The 20,759-nt window shown below is 45.6% G+C and overlaps 1 protein-coding gene across 4 annotated transcripts in view; it reads left to right on the top strand.

Annotated features, from left to right (window-relative positions):
• Window positions 1-3,963, top strand: part of AFAP1 (actin filament associated protein 1) — a 169,808-nt gene extending 165,845 nt beyond the window's left edge. The window contains exons 19-20 of one of the 4 annotated variants that reach the window (XR_012639367.1): window positions 445-570; window positions 892-3,963. Coding sequence is in view for 3 of the 4 variants with exons in the window: in XM_074951743.1 (XP_074807844.1) it covers window positions 445-471 (27 nt within the window). In the remaining variant the exon portion in view is untranslated. Of the gene's footprint in view, window positions 1-444 lie in introns of all 4 variants that reach the window. The other 3 variants (XM_074951743.1, XM_074951744.1, XM_074951745.1) reach the window with 3 other exon arrangements.
• Window positions 3,964-20,759: the final 16,796 nt, after the last annotated feature.

Raw genomic sequence — 20,759 nt, 5'->3', positions numbered from 1 at the left:
ATAAGGGATAAGTAACAGCATGGATTTATCAGTAACGAAGCGTGTTACACCAGAAACCTAATAGTTTTCTTTGACAGGGTAACAAGCCTTGTGGATAGGGAGGAAGTGGTAGATATAGTATATCTTGACTTTAATAAGACTTCTGATACTGTCTCAACATCTCAACATGACCTTCTCATAAACAAACTAGGGAAATACAACCTAAATGGAGCTACTATAAGGTGGGTGCATAAATGGTTGGAAAACCATTCCCAGAGTGTAATCATCAGTGGTTCACAGTCAAGCTGGAAGGGCATATTGAGAGGGGTTCCACAGGGATCAGTTCTGGGTCAGGTTCTGTTCAATATCTTTATCTGTGATTTAGATAATGGCATACAGAGTACACTTATGTATAGACACTTAGATTTCTATAATATTTCCCCGTCTTTTATTTTTCCCTTCTAGGAATGGGAGCTGAAAAATGGAACATAAGCATTAGAAATTTGTTTCCTTTGCTTAAAGGCCTTGCTTCATATGGACCAAGACATAGGCTGCGAAAGACGCATCTGTAAAATGGTGTCAAGTGACAAGGTTTTATAATTATGTTCAGTTAACAGTAGCTTGGCCCTCATTTGACTGTACTCTTTCTACTGTATTATTGTGTAACTGAGTGTGCCCCTTTTTATTATCTGTAACTCTTTATTTCCAACTTTATTTGTAAAAATCTTAGTAAAAAGGAGCATATAGTTGCAACTGAAAGTTTACATTGCTGAAAGAGGATAAAACAACAATGTAAATGCCATTGCATCAAAAGTCCTGAATGGAAATCAAGACTGGTGCACGCTTTGAGACCCAGATAAAATCGTATACATTTAGATATGTTTTACTATTAAGGCTAATTTTTACTTTCAGAATTCCACCACCTGAGAGAGGACTTTTCACAAGCTTGCTCGTTAGGATTCATTCAGCTGTTACCTGTTCACTTGGCAGGAGATCGAAGAAATGTTTCCACAGGAACGACATGACTTGTTTGAGCTGGGAAGTCAGGAACTCTTCCCCACCACTCTTTTCTCAATGGTTATGAGACGACCATGGAATGACAACTTGGCTGTGAAGCATTTTTTGATACATTTTAGAAAGATGCTTTTGTCATCAGGGCATAAAAAGCTGCCATGCATTTTAATAAAAAGAAAAAGAGTACTTGTGGCACCTTAGAGACTAACAAATTGGTTAGTCTCTAAGGTGCCACTAGTACTCCTTTTCTTTTTGCGAATACAGACTAACACGGCTGCTACTCTGAAACATGCATTTTAATATGTTCTTTTTAGTGTTGCTGTTGTTCCTAAGCACCTGTCATCTTCAAACAGTTTCTCTCATGTAGTCTAAAAATTATTTGGGCATGATTTAAAAAAGGCAACAAAGTCGTTTTTATATGTTGCTTCTGCTTTCTGCACCTCCCAAAAAAATCCCACTGACAGCCTCTAAAATTAATTTTTAAATAACAGCAGCTTTCAAAGGCCCATGCAGTTTTGTTTTGCTTGTTTTAACATTGTTAAAGTCAGGTTTTATAACTCTATTGTATTTGCTCTCTGCAGTCCTTTCAGATCTTGGATAATATTTTTGAGGAAATACGATTTTCCAATCTCCTTTATACACGATGATGAAATAAGAAGTGACAAGACCATTTGTGAGAGAGGACTCATTTTCTGTTTGCCAAGAAACAGGGTTTTCCTTTTAGTCTGTGAATAATTAGAAGTCTCTTTTCCCTTTGTTATCTATATGTCTCTGCTGAAAAGTCAGATGCCTTATTTCCAACCCCAACTGTTCAAAATTCATGAGTCAAATTACTGAGAGCGGCTTAAAAATCATGAAACTTTTGTTTTTTAAAAAAGTTATTTCTATTTGTCTTCTGTTTTTTGAGCCTTTATAATGCACTCAGGTCACGTTTTCAAGATTATCTCTACAATCAGGAGGGCTTGAAACTAAAGTTGAAATTTTGACATAATCACTTGTCTGCAGGTGCTGGGGCTTTAAATAAAGCATCAAATATCACCAGTCTCTTGATAAAAATACAAGAGTTGGCAACATTGCAGATACAGACATCAAGGGAAGAACAGATCACTTGATGTCCCAGTCCTGCAGTTCTATCATTGGTAATAATTTACTTAGCTTTATAAATGTACACTGGTATGTAAAACTCAGAGTAAGGTGCAAAAGGACATCCATGGGCGTTACACACACATGCAAACTGCAGGCTTACAACCATAGGCTAAAATGTTCAGCACCCAGCAGCCCCAAAAATCTGGCCCCAGTTGTGGGCCCTGAGCAGTTTTGAAAGAGTGGGTCATAATGGCCCACTACTCAGGGTCTGATTCTGTTACACATTAAAGTCAAAGACAAGGCTCCCTCAATGGTGCAGGATCAGGGCCAAAATGGCAGTAGGCCTTGTTGCCTTTTTTAGGGTCCACAATAATGCAAATACAGTGGGGAAATACATGTCAGCATTGTCTCTTATTCAAAGCTGGCTATTGTATTGTATTTTAGATTGACCTTTACATTTTCTAGGTGAAGGGCACAAGTTATGCTGCATGATATGGACTATAGTGCTATAGAGTATCCCAGAAATATCAGGAAAAAAAGTTTGATGCAAAAGTAAGTTCATTTAGGCTTTTTACTTCAAAAGTTATTTATTTGTATATTTCACTAAATATTTAATTTATATCTGTACATATTTATGATGCAAATTAGGCCTCTAGTCAACATGTGTGATGCTGAAACAGTTGTCGTTAATAAGTGGTCCTACATCAATAACACTGAACAGCCAATAGCCTAACTAATTTGAGTCTGTTTTCCCCCAGATTGGCTCTGTAACTTTTTTCCCCACAGTGAGGAGTGACTTGTAGGGAGGGTGGGGTTAAATTTTTATCTCATGTCTGAGATGAGTGTGGAAATTCCTCTAAGCAAACAGAAATTGCAGGCTGCTTCTAAGATGCACGACTCCATGTAATGATTCTTCCATTCTGCCACATACACCTTTAAGAATGGGACCCCAAATGCCTGTTCTAAATGATATATTGTGTAACTAAATGTGCAAGTACATTGCTATTTTGCAATTAGCATACTAGCTAAGACTATTCTATATAATGGCCAAGGTATTATAATATAGAATATACCAAATTCCGGAAATAGCCTCTTTCCAGAACATATTCAGTGCTGTGAAATACTCATTTTTTTGCGCGTTACTCTTACTGTACAAATTTTAATAAAAAGCAACAAAGTTTGTATTTTCGTAGTTTTGAAATTTCAGAATTACCAGGCAAACTCAGCAATAGGACAGTATGACATTTTAAAGAGAAAACTCTTCTATTTTAAATCATCACATTTCTATGTCTTCTGAGAAAATGTTACACATGTGCTTCCTAAACAAACTCCTATTACTGTATCAGGTGCTTTTTTAAATATCAGATCATAATTTTGGGAAGACCAAAGGTGTTTTTTATAGGATGATTTTGGTGTTTTGATTTTTCTAACAGAGAATACTTAATTTAGTTTCAGTTTTTCATTTTTAGACACATTCAAATTAATTGGGTCTGGTTGTATGTTGTAAGATAATGTTCTCATATTAAGAATGTAATTATTTCCTTATTGTATTTTTAAAAAAAACAAAATCATATTTAAAAATCTCTGTGGGGAAAAAAGCATTCAAGAAACATGAAAAAAGCTTTTGTTTTATTTTTGTTATTGGATATGTTGGCAGTGCCCATTATAATTGTAAATATATTCTTTCTACTGTATTTCTCAATGTATTTAATTTTTAGAGACACATCCATGGGAAATCATGTTGAAAAAATCCAAAATGGACCCACCTGCAAGCGTGTGTCTTTAGCTTCATTTAATTTCTGTCTTTCTAGTTTATTCTCCAGGAAGTCTTAGAGTGTGAAAAAGGACTGGCGCCTACTAGGTGTGACTGATTTATGTGCATTATTAATAAAAATTACCCTGTCAAAACAAGAAGTGTTTATATCACAGTTTCTTTGTAATTGTTAACATAATTAATGCATAATACCTCAGCAGCTCACTAGAAATACTCTGACACCATGGAGAGGAGCATGGTATTAATACCTGAATAGATCAGAAGAAGAAAATCGAAATGTACCTGGCATGACTCATCTAAATGGGTTCTAAAAAGGCACAAGTTATTACAAGTGTTCCAGATACTTGCAACTTTTTTTTTTGAACTGCACTGTGATCCCTTTTAGCTTCCCAAAAGCCAATTGTAAAGCTGGAGCTCTAAGGCTAAGTAATGCCACACAAGTGAAACAAAGTTCAGAACATTTAGCATTTGTGGCAGGAGAAAACTGCAGCTGAGCAAAACCTAAAATCCTTTAAAAATTTGGCTCTTAGGAACTCAAATCCCATTGAAATATAGTGCAATTTGGGCATCTCATTCCCTTATAAACTGGGATTATCAAAGGAATCTTAAGTGCCGATATGCATATTTCAGTGCTTAGGAATTTGAAACAGGCTGACAATGTCGCCTCACTGGCAATAGTATCGGGACAAAATATACTTTCTTTTATTAAGTCAGCTTCTCCATCAAATGCAACTGTTACCTATTTTAAAAATAGCTAAAGCAGTTTTCTTCTTAGCAGCTACAAAAGCATTTTCCCTTTAAAATAGCCTCATACTGTCGTCCATCAGCATTCTGTCACTTTTTAAAAACTCTGCATCTGTCACTACATGAAAACAATGAACCATTTTAAGGTCTTTCCTATATTAGAGTATATTAGATAATCGGATTAATTTACTTGCATCAAGGAAATAAGTTTTTCCAATTACTTTTTGCTTCATCCCTTATAGTTATTGCTACATGTTCCTGACAAGATTTTAAAAGGGAAAAAGCTGCTGTTCCTTGGTTCATCATTCATTTTTAAATGGGTTGGTAATTGCTGCCAATGCATTATTTCTTGGGGGTTTTGCCTTTATTAACCTTTTTTTTTTTCTAGTTGAAACTGTTCCTCCTGGTACTCTATCTCAGGCCAGCTTGCATGTGATGTGGTAAGGGTGAGAATGTCTTTTAAACAGAGATTTAAAATGTAGTGAGCAGCTTGTTTCTCACACACACACACCCCCTGCCCTCTTTGCCTTTTAAAAAAAAACACTAGGGTCAGAGTAAACACATTCATCAGAGTAGTGAGTTTCATAAGAAAATGATGCAGATTTCCAGATGTAATTAAAAAAAAAAAAAAGAAGAAGCAGCTTACTGGAAAACGGGGGAAAACATTTATATATCTATGACCCAGAAATTGCATGACAGGAATTTAATCAAGTTTATGATGGGATTGAAAAATGGCTACTCTTGGAGATTTGCAAAATAATTTGTTGGTTATTGTTTTTAAAGCAGACAGCAAATAAAACACCAGGGTAGTGTGTGAGCATTATTTTACTTCCTGTTCCTGGAAATGAGGGGCTTGAGAAACCCAGCCCTTCGCATTCAAGTTTAGCATGTTGCATTGGGATGTCATATAACAGGGGTGGCCAAATTTACTGACCCTCTGAGTCACATGTGACAATCTTCACAAGTTTGAGAGCCAGGACTCAGGGCTTCAGCCTGAGCGGGAGGGGAGGCTCCAAGCTTCAGTCCCATGAGGCATGCCTGCCCAGGCTCAGGACTTCAGCCCCACAGGGAGTGGGAGTTCAGAGCTTCAGCCTTGCGGGAGGCACCTGCCCAGGCTCGAGGCTTTGGTTGAAGCCCTAAGACACCCGTCCCCACTGGGCAGAAGCCAGAGGTAACACATGGGGCGGCATGTGATTTTTGCCAGGGATTGCTGGCCCTGTTCGGTCGCATGGTTCCACTGGGCCCCCTCCCTGCACGGCAGTTGCTGGAGCCGGCAAGCTGAGAGCTGCGCCTTGAGCAGAGGCAGCAGCAAACAACTGGGAGCTGCAGGGACAGCCACTGCATCGCCCCATGGAGCTAAAGCAGTGGCCTCTCCCAGCTGTTTGCCATGCGGAGCTAACACCTGGGAGCTACAGGGAGGAGCTGTTGATGATAAGAGGGGGAGCATGATTCAAGATGGGGGGGAGGCCCGAACCTTTAAATTGTGCTCCCCTCCCCATTCTCAGCAGGGACCAATCTTCTCTGGCAGAAGCCCCTAGCCCCACCACCCCACCGCAGGCAGAAGCCCCCTGCCCCCAATAGGCAGAGAATGAGGGGCGGGGGGGGGCATGGAGGACTCGGCGAGCTGCAGTTTGGCCACCCCATACGACAACATTTCATTGCTCCACAGACAGCAATAGAAGACACACCGCTGGGAGAAAGGGGAGAAGGCGGTTCAATATGTTATATTTCTATTTATACACTCCCTCATTAACCGTTTTTAATGCTTAGCCTCCTGCACAGCTAGAGAACTGCTCTTGGGACGTAAAACACAGTAACCTGAAATTAGCAGCGACTCCTTTTTTTTAATGAGGGGCTCTGCTATTGCTATGGAAGTACTTTTTATTTTACCTCTAAATCCCAGCTGCCCATCTGAGGAAAACTTGCTCTCTCTCTCTCTGCACGGTCAGCATGATGTTTTCATTGATTCCTGAATCCAGCCTTTCCTATAGCAAGCACATGGGGTGTCACTGCATGGGATGACAAATCTTGGCCGATAGACATCTTAAAACCGACCTGTCTTTCTGTAATTACTGTTGCAAGACTGCCATGTATGGCTTTAAAGAAAAGTTTTCAGCACATATTTATGAAGCTTTTTCTTCCAGTTGTCCAACTTTTGTACACAACGCTTCCATAAATAACCAAACAACGCAGTCTCCCATGAAAACCTTGTTTTAGTTCAGAAACTACTATGGTTTATCAGCTGGACTGACTCCAATATTGGTTTTGCTGCTGCTCACCTGTTACGGTGGGGCAAACAACGTGGAAGGCTGGCTGTAGCGTGCGAGACTAGTAGGCACTCTACAGCCAGTTTTTCCCGTCCACATTGTTCACCAACAGCCCTATTTTTGGGGTTTAAAAAAAAAGAAAAACTATGTCAGGTCAGGTGCCAGTGAACTGACCTTTCTTACCCTGCTCTTGCAGCATTCAGGACTTTGACTGAGCTGCCTGTCATTTTCCTGTGTGAGTTCATTTGAGAGCGTAGTGATTGGTGTCACCCACATAGTTATTAGTGGGGCATTTAGTGCACTGGATGAGCTACAGCACATGATGTGAGCAGCATGTGTAGGACCCATAGATCTTGAAAGGCGTGTTGTAGCCATGGAGATGGTTTGGTTCTGTTGTATCAGCAGGGTCTGGCGCTGCTTTGCATTGGTGTGTCCTGGTCTGTGGGGAGCTTGCTTATGATGAGTTTGGGTTGTTTGAAGGCTCGAACTGGGGGTTCAGGAAAGATTTCTTTGCGGGTGGCATCAAGTATGGGGTGTAGTTATTTGATGATTTTCCTCCCCGCCCCCCAAATATGAGTAGTAGGTGACAACTAGGGGTGTGCAGTCAGAGGGGTTTTATTTCTGTGTTGCAGCAGCGTCTCCCAGGGTATTTGGGTGGCCCATTCCATTATGGAATCTACTGCTCTGGTGACGTGGCCTTGTTTGGTGAAGGCAGTTTGAATAGCCTTGACTTTTGCCTCAGTGGCTATTCTGTGGTATCTGAGTGCCTGACTGTATATAACAGATTTTTTTTTTTGGTGGGTTGGGGTGATTGAAGGTGTATGGGTTTCTTGTATATGATTGTCTGTAGGGTTCCATTGTCGGCGTGTTCTGGAGAGTTTGATGGATGGGTGGCGGTTGTTAAAGTGGTGGTAATCTGAGGGCGTTTAAGCCATCTGGCCAGAGACTGAAAGTATCATGGATGTAACTCAGGTATATCATTGGTTTTGTGGTATATTGGTCCAGAAGTACAGCTTCATGAAGAAGTTGGGGAGCCAGGCTCGTACTCATGGCTGTTCCCATGCTTTGGACAAAGTGTTGTTGAATGTAAAAGTGTTGAGGATGAAATCCATCAGTTTGGCAATGTGTTTGGGGTGAATAGCTGACGGTTGTCCATTGTCTTGAATTGAGGCAGGCAGCTATCTCATCATTGTGGGGGATGTTGGTGTATAGGGAAGGCACAAGGGCATATAGGCAAGGATGGTGTTCTGAGAGAGGTTGTAAATGGAGGAAGTCAATTGTGTCCTAGAGAAAGCGAGCCCTTTGGTTTGAGGATGGTTTTTATCAGTCCCGATATGCATTCAGTAAGAGTGCCATGGCCAGATATCATGTGTCTGCCTGGGTTCCCTTGTTTCTTTATCTTGGGAAGCGTGTAGACTGTTCCTGGGGTGGGTTTGTGGGGGGGATGCGTTTCTGGACTTTCTTTTGGAGGGGTTGAGGGAAGGCTTTTATGATATCCTTAAGTTCCTGGGTAAAATGTGGTGTGACTGGGGGTCTTCGCTGAGTTCCTTATAGTAGGTGGTGTCAGAGTTGTCAGTCGGCTTCCTTAACACAGTCATCCCAGTTGAGGACCACAAGGGTGCCCCCTTTGCTGGTTTAGACTCACAAATCCTACACAATCACAATATGTGATGTACCTCATCCAGTACACTAAATGCCCCGCTGACAACTATGTGGATAAAACGAGACAATCATTACACTCTCTACTGAATTTACATAGGAAAAGGAGTACTTGTGGCACCGCAGAGACTAACCAATTTATTTGAGCATAAGCTTTCGTGAGCTACAGCTCACTTCATCGGATGCTGTAGCTCACGAAAGCTTACGCTCAAATAAATTGGTTAGTCTCTAAGGTGCCACAAGTACTCCTGTTCTTTTTGTGCATACAGACTAACACGGCTGCTACTCTGAAAGCTGACATGGGAAAATGATAAAACATCAATCACGTGTGGGCGAACACTTTTCATGAAGTGATCTCTCTATCTATCAGTCCTCATCCTCAAAGGTAACCTGCAGAACACTTTCATAAGAGGAGCTTGGGAACTCAAATCCATAACTCTGCTAGACACTAAAATCATGCGTTGACCACAGAGACGCTGTCTTTATGGCTTACTACAGCAATCTGTAACCCACTAGCCACCTTTTTCTGTCCTATGACTGCAGAGGTGTTAACAGACCATTCTATTTTGAATAGGCCCTTACAACAGTGGGTCTCAAGAGGGCGGGCTGGTTTCAGGAGCATCACGGAGCCTGAGCCAATGGGCGGAGTTGGGAAGTATCAGGGGCATTGCCCCCCCTAAACGGCAGTGCCTTAAGCAGAGGGGGCCAGTCCTGTGGGCAGCTACACACACACACACATACCCCACCTCATCTCCCCTGCCTGCGGTGAAGGCGGAGGCAGCAAGCCAGAGCTGGGCAGGGTAGGGTGGCTGCTGCCATGGAGTGGGCACCCACAGTGTTCCCCGTCTCCTCATATGGTTGCTACTCAGGGCCCCGGGGCTGTTCCGCAGCTCCCAGTCCCCTTTGACTGCTCGCAAAACCAGTGAGAGCTGCCTGGGTGGGGGGGACCCAGCTCTGGGTGGCAGTAACTGTAGGGGGCTCTCAGCACACAGCCCCTAGGTGATGGGGCTGGTTGGACTGCTCGGGCCAGCCTGGGGCGCCTCTGGCAGCAGGGATGGGGAGGAGTTTGGGGTTTTTCTAGCTGTGCTGGGGTCGGGTGGGGCAAGGGGGCTCAGGGCTCCTGCCATGCAGGGCGGGGCCTTGTGGGGAAGAGGCAGGGCCAGCCTCCCCGAAGGGGTCGGAGGGAGGTTTTCCACCCATGGGAACCATTGCCTTATAAGTAAGGCTGCAAGGCTTTCACAGAGGTCACAGTTTCCGGGACTTCTGCAGCTGCAGCGGCTGGTGCAGCTGACCCCAAAGCTGCTGGAAGGGCACTGGGGCCAGCCGCACCAGCTGCTCCTCCATCGGCCCAGGCAACTGGTCCCAAGTGCTGCCCTGGAGCAGCGCCCCAGGCCGCTCCCCCCCCCATGCAGCAGTGACCCCCAGAGCACCCACCCTGCCTCAACAGCCGTGTCCGCTGGAGCGCACACACACCCCTCCCCCAGCACCTAAGATTTAGTTAGGGGTATTTTTAGTAAAAGGCATGGACAAGTCACTGGTTATTGCCCGTGACCTGTCCGAGACTTTTACTAAAAATACCCATGACTGAATTGAAGCCTTAGTTATAACATGTGCTAATGACTTATGCGAAACAAGCTGTTCCACCTTGCCCTTTGCTGTGCAGCTGGGCATTCCATGGCCAGCCCTGACGAAGAGCGCTGTGTGGCTTGAAAGTCCCTCTCTCCGACTTACCAAAAGCCGTTGGGCCACTCAAACAGCATTTCTCAAATGTGGCTGCATGCAGCCACCAGTGGGTTTTCCTGCGGCCGCAACAGCCTCCTGGCAAAGATGGGGAGGGGGGCAAAGCGGCAGCCCCTCCCTGCAGCGCCCAGGTGCTCTGTGGGATGGCTGCAGTTCCCTCCCCCACACACACACATGTCAGCTGCGGGTCTCGGGGTGAGTTTAACCATTCTCCCCCCTTCAGCCGTGGGGCTCTGGTGGCGGGTGCTATGCTTCAGCCCCTGCCTTGGGGTGGCAGGGCTCCGGGCTTCAGGACCCTCCCCTACTAGCTCTGAACTTCAGCCCAATGACGACAGGGTTCAGCAGGGCCAGCCTTACTAGGCACCGTGGTCAAGGAGTGGGGTGTGAGGTCACAGGAAGGACCTCAGGGTAATGTGGGGGAAGCAGCAGGGCCTGTGGGCATGATGGGGAAGCCAGTGGGGTGGCGGGAGGTGGGGGGGAGGGGTCCAGGAGGAATGCGGGGGGGGGAGGTGTCAGCGGCAATGGGTGGCGGGGCAGGGGCACCACTGTACATTACTGAGTCTGCAAAAAAGCCCCCCACAAATAAACTACAATGATTTGGACATGTATATGGGAATATTTATTTGTTTTTCCTGACGTTAATTATTTTAGGAAAAATTGGTCACAGTGGCCACCAGCAAGAAAGAGTTGGTGGCCGCATGCTGAGGCGACCAACATTTTTTTTTTTTAAGATCCTCCCCCACACCTGCACTAAAAGCTATGATGTCACTTCCCCACCCCCACCCCCGCCCCATAGTGCTAATACCTTGGGACTGACACAGCTACAACTACCCTGCACTGAGCTGGTATCTCATACCAGCATAGTCAGGTGCTCAGTAAACCTTAGCGTCACAGACAGCTCAACCTTAAGTGGGAGAAAAAGTCAAGATCAAAACAGCCCATGACTTACTATAAAGCACTGACCTAGGCCCTGCAGCCTTTAAGGGCTGAATCCAGTCTCAGGCTGTGTCTACACTTACAGGAGGCAGTAGAGACCAGACACTGCACTGCATGCCACCTCATCCCTCCTCTGCCCCCTTCCTCCCCACGAGGGACTTTCTAGCATAGATGCTCAGGCACTGCTTAAGCAAGTAGAGTAAAAATATGCCAGAACCTTAGGGTATGTACACTACACTCCCAAACATGCCTGCCGTGTCCCGCTATTGCCCCACAGTAGGGAGTTGGTGGAGTCTTTCTCCACCACAGCGAACAGCTCAAGCAACAGGGAAAGGCTCTGGTAAGGGCCTTTCCCCACTGCCTCAACCCTTGCCAGAACCATTCACTGGCACAAGTATGGCCACAGCCTGTTTTTCGCTGCACCTGACCTACACAATGCCAGCACGACACAGCCTGAGCGATCCAGACCACGCTGGAGGAGGAAGGGCAGCCACTGCATCATAAAGATGGCACCAGCTGTAGAATCTATGCTCCAGGAATTCATCTTTGTGCCTATGCACCTTAGAAAGATGCCAGCGGACAGTCCCCATGGCTCTGGGTATAGGGATATGTGGCTGGGAGAAGGAAGAAAGGAGGTGGTAACCAGGGGTGGTGGGTATCGGAGGCCAGGGGAGCCTAAGTCTCTAAAACCCAGGCTGGGGCCCTGCCCATGCTCTGCCGCGAGGCCTCACCCTCACTCCCATGAAGCTGTCAGGGGCTCACCTTCAGCCTGCAGCTTGGGGCTCAGGCCAGGGCCATTGAATGCATCCAACTTTATGGCTAGCCATTATGGTACAGACCAATTTTGGTTTAACTATGTCACGGGTTTATATTTTTCACACCCCTGAGTGATGTAGTTATAATGACCTAACCCCCCCCCGTGTCAATGGGAGGGATTTATCCGTCAACACAGCTACCCTGTCTTGGGGAGGTAAGGAGCTCTTCTGGTGGCATAGCGGCATCTTCACATCCAGCTGTATGTGAGGCTGCAGTTAATGCTCTGTTAAGTTTTTCAGTTACAAAGATGTCTAAATCCCTCTTGATTAGGCAGGGGATGCTTGAGATAGGGTTGGATGTCTGGGGATGGGTTCACTTGATGATTGTTCTGTTCATTCCCTCTGACCACTGCAAGAAGACAGGATGCTGGGTTAGATCGACCATTGGCTTGACACAGTACGTTCTTATACTTGTCAATACAATTGCACAGCTTCAGTCGTATCACTGAGTGATGGCAATTCTACCACAGCTGAACTGCATTGCTCTAGAAGAAGGAAAAGGATGGGTTTAATTTTATTTTGTTTATATACCCAAGCTTAAAATTCAAATATGTAGTGGCTGATATTTATGCTGTTGGAAGTTCTGAAGTCTGCGGCTAAGGAGAACTGTAACATTCAATTGTTTCTGGGTCAGGATATTATTCTCTTGAAAGACCTGCATGCACTAAAAATATCCATTAGGTTGTTTCACAGTAAAAAAAAAAAAAAAAGTTTAACCCAAAAAGACAATGAATGCAAATAGTTTAGAAACAAATTTTATTAAAGAAAAAGCCGTAGTGCAGTTTCTCAAGACAAATGCATACCTTTGGATGCAGTGGAGTACACAGGTACGTATACAGTAGTTTGCCTGCTACATGTTTGGAAGCTGAAAATACTGTTAAATCTGCATTGTGCAGGTTATAAATATAATTAAAATTTGGTGGTGGACCACGAACAGAAACTTGGTTATGTATGTGCACTACATATTGCACAAGACTTTTGATTAAGCTATTGATTGTGCAACTGAATCACAGTTACGTGTTACATTAAAGCATATTCAAACATAGTTGAGTCTTTGTTCTCCAAAACATCACGTCACTACAAAACTGCCATTTAATCTGTTACATATTTACAAAAAATATACAAAGGACTTCTTTTCATTTTTGACAATGCACTAATTATGGATTTAATTTCATTCTTCCCTTGAGTCCTAATACTGTGTACAAAGAGGCTTGGACAAAGTCAAAATTCCTAGGAAAGTAGGGCAGTATTGTTTTCACAACTCTGAAAAAATGTGGAGGCAAAAAGAGAGGACTGCATCTTGTTGATGTTAAAGGTATATTACTGCTAAGAGCATTTAAATGGGTTGCAAGGGGCCGGTTGTTCGAATTCCAGCTAAAAATACATTGTTAAGCAGTTGCTCATAAAAGCAACTCAAAGAATTTTGGAAGCTGAGTAAGTTACATCTTGGCTTCATCTCTCTTATGTTTGTGCTAAATGCTGTCACGATAACCAGAGGCATAACAATTACAGGTAACATAGTTAACTGCTTATCCGAGTGTAGCTGGAGTGAGAAGAGGTTAATTTGGCCCACTGCTATATATCAGATTCCGCCTTCTCTTACACAAAGTGTAATTCTAATGAAGTCAATGGAGTTGTGCAGTTGTGAGGGCTGAAGTAGCTCAGTAATGCCAACAAATAATAGTATACACTGAAGGGATAATGTGATTCACAAACCTTCACAAGTCATCTTTCATTTCTATTCCTTTCTCATGTTTTAATCAAGAGCTGTTGCTTGATTTGTCCAAATCCTCAAGTCTGACTTTGACCTAGTCTCTTTGCCAAATCCTTCTTATCTTAATCACACACGCAATGTCAGTAAAGGCTATATGATCATTTGCATGGTCTACAAATGTAGGCTACAGCCATTCTAAAAAAGTTCATACTATCACATTTAACCTAGACTAAGAAAATGGAAAATTCTCCAGCTTGATGATCTTTCCCCAATAATATATTAAAATGTTTAGTTTTGCAATTTCATACATATAAAATTATGCTATTGTAATTATTGTACCTCAGTCAGGAGACGGGGGTGGCTGCTTTCTCTTAAAGCTACACTTGCAACACAATATTATTTGCCAACATCTTTATCATTGGGAAATGGTATGAGTGGAGCTGGTGGGAAGGGAATCATAGTAAATATGTGTGTTTTTCAAAGTGAGCAGATAAAGTAGCAATGGACGGAGTCAAATATAATGTAGGCAAACACTGCGCAAACTTCCCTACTGAGTTCTGACAGTTTACTCAAATCTTCACCTCTACAAATCTGCTATTCTGACTAGGGTGACCAGAGAGCAAATGTGAAAAATTGGGACAGGGAGTGGGGAGTAATAGGAGCCTATATAAGAAAAAGACCCAAAAATTGGGACTGTCCCTATAAAATTGGGATATCTGGTCACCCTAATTCTGACCTCAAATTTCTCCCATCAAAAGGCACAGAAGGGAAAACAGAAATGCAGCCCATTAGTTGCTCCCACTTTGCCCCATCAACCCACCTTGATGGTGGAGTTGGAAGCAGAGCGATTCCAGAAGAAGGCCCACTCAGAAAAAGACCCGGGGTGGGGGGGACCCAATCACCATTAATTTTTCATATGGTAGGACCTGGCCTCCAAGCCCCATTCCTTCTCTGCCCCACACTGACTGAATACAGCCCCTCTACAAAACTGTGAAGTTGCAGATGTTACAATGTCTGTAACTGATGATGCTTTAAGCGTCATCAATTCCAGGGAACATGCCATAAAGAATAGCTGTTCTGTGACTCTTCTCCTTACCTCTTGATAAAGGGGAAAAGCTAAGGAGCAGCTTGGGTAGCAAACACGAATGTGGCTCACAATCATTACCCCGTATGTAAACACAGTTCTGTGGCTGTTAGTACTGACCTTTTTATGCAGGGCTGCTAAATGTCACACTTTGGGCAAGACTCACACATTTGCTCCTCATTCCTGCAGCCCTGCTGGAATCACACATAAGCACTAGGCCACCCTTGAAGCAATGGGCAGAGAGACTCTCTCCTTTGCTCTCAGTGTGGTCCAGGCAGTGTGGAATTGGGGCATTGTAGAGCTGGCAGAGGGAGCCTCCAGTGGCACCATGGCTTCACTGGGAAGGGCTCAAAGAGAGTGCAATGAAAGAGCCAGTCCAGCCACTGCCTTCCCTCATCATCTCTCCATCAGCCCTTTGCAGCCCTCCCCTCCCCCCAAGTATTTCTAACCCCTGCCTGTTCGAAACATGTCCATCAGGTCCCTGAAAACCACACGATTGGCTTAATAATGGTCAGATTTTAAAAAGAAGTTTGTGTTCTTTTAATTTGCCTCCTGGTGTTGGAGCATGTAGGGCTCAGGTTTTCTAAAGCCTCTCTGCAACCATGCAGGCTAGAAACTTACCTTCTCAAAGAAAATGAAACCAGAGATTGCCATGTAAATAGCTAATTCCAGGAGCTGGGGCTTTAAGAAAAACACTAAATCATGGAATATCAGGGTTGGCAGGGACCTCAGGAGGTCATCTAGTCCAACCCCCTGCTCAAAGCAGGACCAATCCCCAACTAAATCATCCCAGCCAGGGCTTTGTCAAGCCTGATCTTAAAAACTTCAAAGGAAGGACCACCTCCTTAGGTAACCCATTCCAGTGCTTCACCACCTTCCTAGTGAAAAAGTTTTTCCTAATATCCAACCTAATCCTCCCCCACTGCAACTTGAGACCACTACTCCTTGTTCTGTCATCAGCTACCACTGAGAACAGTCTAGATCCATCCTCTTTGGAACCCCCTTTCAGGTAGTTGAAAACAGCTATCAAATCCCCTCTCCTTCTTCTCTTCTGCAGACTAAACAATCCCAGTTCCCTCAGCCTCTCCTCATAAATCATGACTTTTAAGAGTGCAAGAGTTGTGATAAAATCACAAGAGTTAGCAACGCTGCCCTCCCTCCTCCCAACCCTGACCTTACACACCTCCTCAGGCTGCTCCAGGATCTCTGAACTGCACACCCATTCTCAGACCTCTCCCCCTTTAGCCACCACCCTCACACTGCCTCACTCTAAACCCACAGGCTCCGCCCTCCACAACTGCCCCAGAAATCTTGCAATTCCCTCCTCCCCCCTCCACCGGCTTCTCTAGGCTCCTCTCACCCACCTGACTCTGCCAAACCCCACTGTCCTCTAGCAGTCCTGGGTTTCTCCTACCCTTGTATTGGCAGTGAGGGATAGGCTCATCCCCTCATACCTTCCCCGCTGCCCACTGGGGACACCTGAGTGGGTAGCAAGCAATGCCACACAAAGCATCCATATGCCGCCCAGTGGGCAAACAGCCCCTACACCTGCCCCGCACTCTAGTAAGTGACTTGTCCCATAAGTAAGCGAAGCCCCATCCCAGGGCAGTTTAGCCAGCAAGCCACATTCTAGTTCAGGCTCCAGTGAAGTGAGCAGGGAGGTCCATGTTTGTGGGACTGCCCAGCCTCATTGCCCTCCCTCCCCTCAGCACCTGGCCAAGTGTTTGGCGGACAAGAGAAGGCATGCTGTGTGGCCACATGCATGTGACAGCAGCACTCCTCTCTCCTAGAAACTAAGGTGGGGAAAGGCCCCTGGGAGAAGGCAGTGGGGGACTGGGGTATGGGTGTGTGTAAAGGGAGGGAGGAAGGGTTTGAAAAGGACAGCTCAAAGACAGAACGTGAGTGTGAGTGTGTAGAAGAGACAGAGAGGAAGATTATTAGTGGCTAGGGTTGGCAAGTGTCTGGTTTTCGACCGGAACGCCTGTCGAAAAGGGACCCTGGTGACTCCTGTCGGCACTGCCACTAAAAGTCCAGTCGGTGGTGCTGTGGAGCTAAGGCAGGCTAGTCCCTGCCTGTCCTGGTTCCGCGCTGCGCCCTGGAAGCAGCCAGCAGGTCTGTCTCTTAGGCGGGGGGCCACGGGCTCCGTGTGCTGCCTCTGCCCAGAACACTGGCTCCCCACTCCCATTGGCCGGGAACCACGGCCAATGGGAGCTGGGAGGTCGGTGCCTGAGGGTGAGAGCAGCGGACAGAGCCTCCTGAGAGCCATGTGGGTGTGGGAGGGGGGAAATTGCTCAGAAGAGCCCTGGGAAGGCAGGAGGGCAGAGATAGAGGGAGGAGGAGACAATTTGGAAAAATTAGAGGATCTAAAAGGAAGTTAAAAGATTGGGATGCTTGGGAGAGAGGGAAGGCAGCTAACAACAGAAAGGAAGAGGACAGAGAAAATACATGGGGAGACGGAGTTAATACAAAAGAGAATAGGGGAAGAAATAGGGATGGTAGCATGGTATGATTTTTGATTATTAGCTTGCGAGATCTGCTCAGATACTGCAGCGTTGGGCAGGGCCGTCCCTACAGGGGTGAAGGGCCCAGGATAACCCACCCCCTCTCGCCCAGGCCCCGCCCCCGTTCCACCCAAGCTTCTTCCCATCCCTGCTCCGCCCCCTCTTCGCCCCTTCCCCCAATCCCCACCCCGCCTCTTTTCAGCTTCCGCCCCTTTCCCCAAGCGACCCTGGGAGCCGGTGGGGCGGAGCAGAGCGGGGCGGGCTGGGGTAACCGCCCAGGCCTCCCTGGACCCCACATCCTGAAGTGCGGGGCCCCCCAAACACGGGGCGTTTGCCCTAGTCCATCCTGTGGATGGGACGGCTCTGGTGTTGGGTTTCATTATAAAACCCTAGATAGAGGCAGAAGAGAGTGCAAAACAAAGGACTAGGAAAAGCATGGTAGCATGTAGTGGGATATACACCAGATGATGGGAGCAGGGACAACCGACAACTAGGAATGTGAAAGGACATGAGTGAAAGGAAGAGCTGAGAAAAACACAGAGAAGGAGAGAGAGAGAAAAAACAGAAATTGAGATAAACAAACGAATGAAAGTCTGGCTAACAAAGTGGCCAAATCACTTAGTGATTAGCTCCAGGTGCTTAGCTAAAATGTGAACAAAGGAAGAGGTGCAACATCAAACCTGTGATGGAGCAGGTACGTTGGATGGATCTTTGTTCTATGCTTTCTTTAACGTAGCTCATGTTATGGAATAATGCTGAAGAACCATGAGGTGAGGTAAAACAGGTGGGTGCTTCTGGGTAGAAAGCTAGCTGAAAGGAGTGACTCTTGAAGAACTGGAATTAGCATAAATGAAGAAGAAACTGTTCCAAATGCTGGTGGGAGGTAAAATAATGGGGCGGGGGACTAGATCCACGAAAGGATTTAGGCCACTAACTGCCACTTCAGATGGCAAAGTTCAATATTTAGGTGCCACTAAGATTCTCACAGGCAGGTCTGGCTCCAGGCACCAGCTTTCCAAGCAGGTGCTTGGGGTGGTACTCAGAATGGGGCAGCAGTCCGTGTCCCGCGGCAGCAGTTCGGCGGCAGCTCAGCCGCTCTTCCCACCGTGGCAGCAATTTGGCAGCGCCTGGTTGCGGGAGGAAAATTGGTAGAGCCACCCCTGCTCACAGGCTGCCTAACTCACCTAGCACCTTAGGTACTGAATTTCAACTGCAAAAGCTCCCTGGACACCTAAGTTGCTGCCAGTGAGCATGTGCACAACCACCTCAGCCTAGCATCCAGCCTCGTATCTCAGGCCTAAGCCCCAGCACGATCCTCAAACTAAGCGTTCCCCTGCCTAGCTCACCTGCAGGGCCTGAACATGCCTAACACCCCACAAAACAGCCAGAGGAGGGGGTGGGACAGAAAGGGGGGTCTGGAACCTGGGTCTCCCCACTCCTGCCCTCACCCCTAGGCTATGGCATCATTCTCTCTCTCTTACCTGCTGACTGTTTATAATTTATACAATGGAACAGCTTCAATAGGAAATATAACTATCTTATAACACAGTGGTTAGGATGCTATCCTGGGTGGCGGCAGACCCTAGTTCAAATTGTTTCCCCTCACCAGGCAGAGTGGGGAATTGAACATGGGTCTCCATCATCCCAGATGAGTACCCAAACCACTGGGCAAAAAGTAATAAGGGAGGTGGTGGTGCCCCCATCACCTTCTTCTCCTCCATGTCTTGTAACAAACCAAGGTTAGGCACCTAATTCCAGGAGCGCATCCCAAGCAGAGACAGGTGCCTCTGGCTGGGCCTGGAGTCAGGTGCCTAACTCCCCTTGAGGGGTGGGGCTTAGGCCACATGCCTCATTATTTCCTATTGGCTAGCTTAAGAGGCTTCCCAGTCAGTAGGGTGGCTTCTATAGATCTCATTCTTAGGTGAGTAATTCTCTCCTAGCATTGTGCAGGGAGCCTGGACCCCTAACTTGGGGCTATGGATTCCACTAGGTAGCAAGGCACGATCAGTTAGGTATTGTAATGCTTAGGGTCCTTTCTGGACCTAGCCCAAAGTGCAGAAAGCAAAACTTCCAAGAGCCTGGCATAGTATAATAAACCCAAAGCTGTGGCTTATATCAGACAAATAAGTCATTCACAGAGGAAGGAGAAGAGCCAAGCAGAAGGCAGAAGTTATACTGAATAGACTGAGTCTTGAAAACGAGGTCAATGATTGAAGCTGAAACAGCATTACAAAGGAAACCACTGGAGGGATCTGGAATTAGTGGGGTGATATGGTCAGCGCAGCAGGTAAGGAAGAGACCTTAAGCTGCAGTGAGTTGTATGGACTTGAGCAGGAAGAAATGAGATGCATATGGGATGGAGAAGAGGAGGCAATATTTCCCTGGCAGATGTCTCAGTTCACTGTGGGCCCTCCTATTGAAATTCCACAAGACACTGGACCACTGCACCCTTGTCCTTCAATCTGTCCCTCTCCTGTCCCCACTTCTCTCAGCTGCAGGGAACAGAGTTCCATCACATCAGCTGAGGACCTAAGGGAAGAATTTGACAAGGCAGTTATGCAAGGGAGAGGACACATCTGGAGCCAGCTTTTCCCATCAGTGCAACTCCCCCCACAACCCCAACCTTCCTCTGCAAAACTTGGGAATTGTGCAGGTAAACTCAGGGGAGACTGAAAATATTTGCTGCCCTATAAGGCAGTTTTTATGATGTGGCTGAACAGCCACTAGCAACTGAGTTGAGACAACCTTTTATGAGCCAACCACCACCTGACTCCAGGATACCATAAGGGAAAGACTCATGTGGAAACCTATTGTACCTCTCCTGCACTACTCATTCCTTTTTCAAAAAATAGAAATTTAGTATGTACTATGCCCTGAAAAAACAGTATGTAGTATGCCCTGCAAGACTTTGGGTGAAGCACAATCAGAAAGTTCCAGTATGGATTTGACAATGTTTCTCTGGTCTTAATTCTCTTCCATGAATCCGGGTCACTTATCAGTGATTTATCAGCAAAGCTGCACTCATGAGCCTCAGGCTGTAGCTTTATTGCCTCGCGTCCTTTGTGTATGCGCAGATGTGTGTGTTCCTGCTGTTGAGGTGATAAATTCCTCATCTCACACAGCCCTACTGACTCTTTGTTATAATCCATAAGTAGATTGTCTGCCTTAAAGGCCACTAGTATAAAAAGCTGCTGTTTTCCTACGTGAGCCATTACAGTGCAGAACCCAAATTTGGATTGAAGTACGTAAACAAGAAAGAAGTGAGAAATGATACCACATTTGTACAGAGTAGGCCAAATTTTGACCTTAGAGCAGCTAGTGTTCTGGTCAAAGGGAGTTGATATAAGCATCAAAAGGCAGAATTTGGCCCATTAACATTAGCACCATGCAAAATAAAAACAAGATACATTTTCAACATATGATATTTAAAAAGCCTGGTCTCACAA

The sequence above is a fragment of the Natator depressus genome, chromosome 4, assembly GCF_965152275.1.
Source record: "Natator depressus isolate rNatDep1 chromosome 4, rNatDep2.hap1, whole genome shotgun sequence".
Taxonomy (NCBI): domain Eukaryota; kingdom Metazoa; phylum Chordata; order Testudines; family Cheloniidae; genus Natator; species Natator depressus.
Note: the sequence above shows the minus strand (reverse complement) of the source record. Positions and strands in the feature narration are given on the sequence as shown.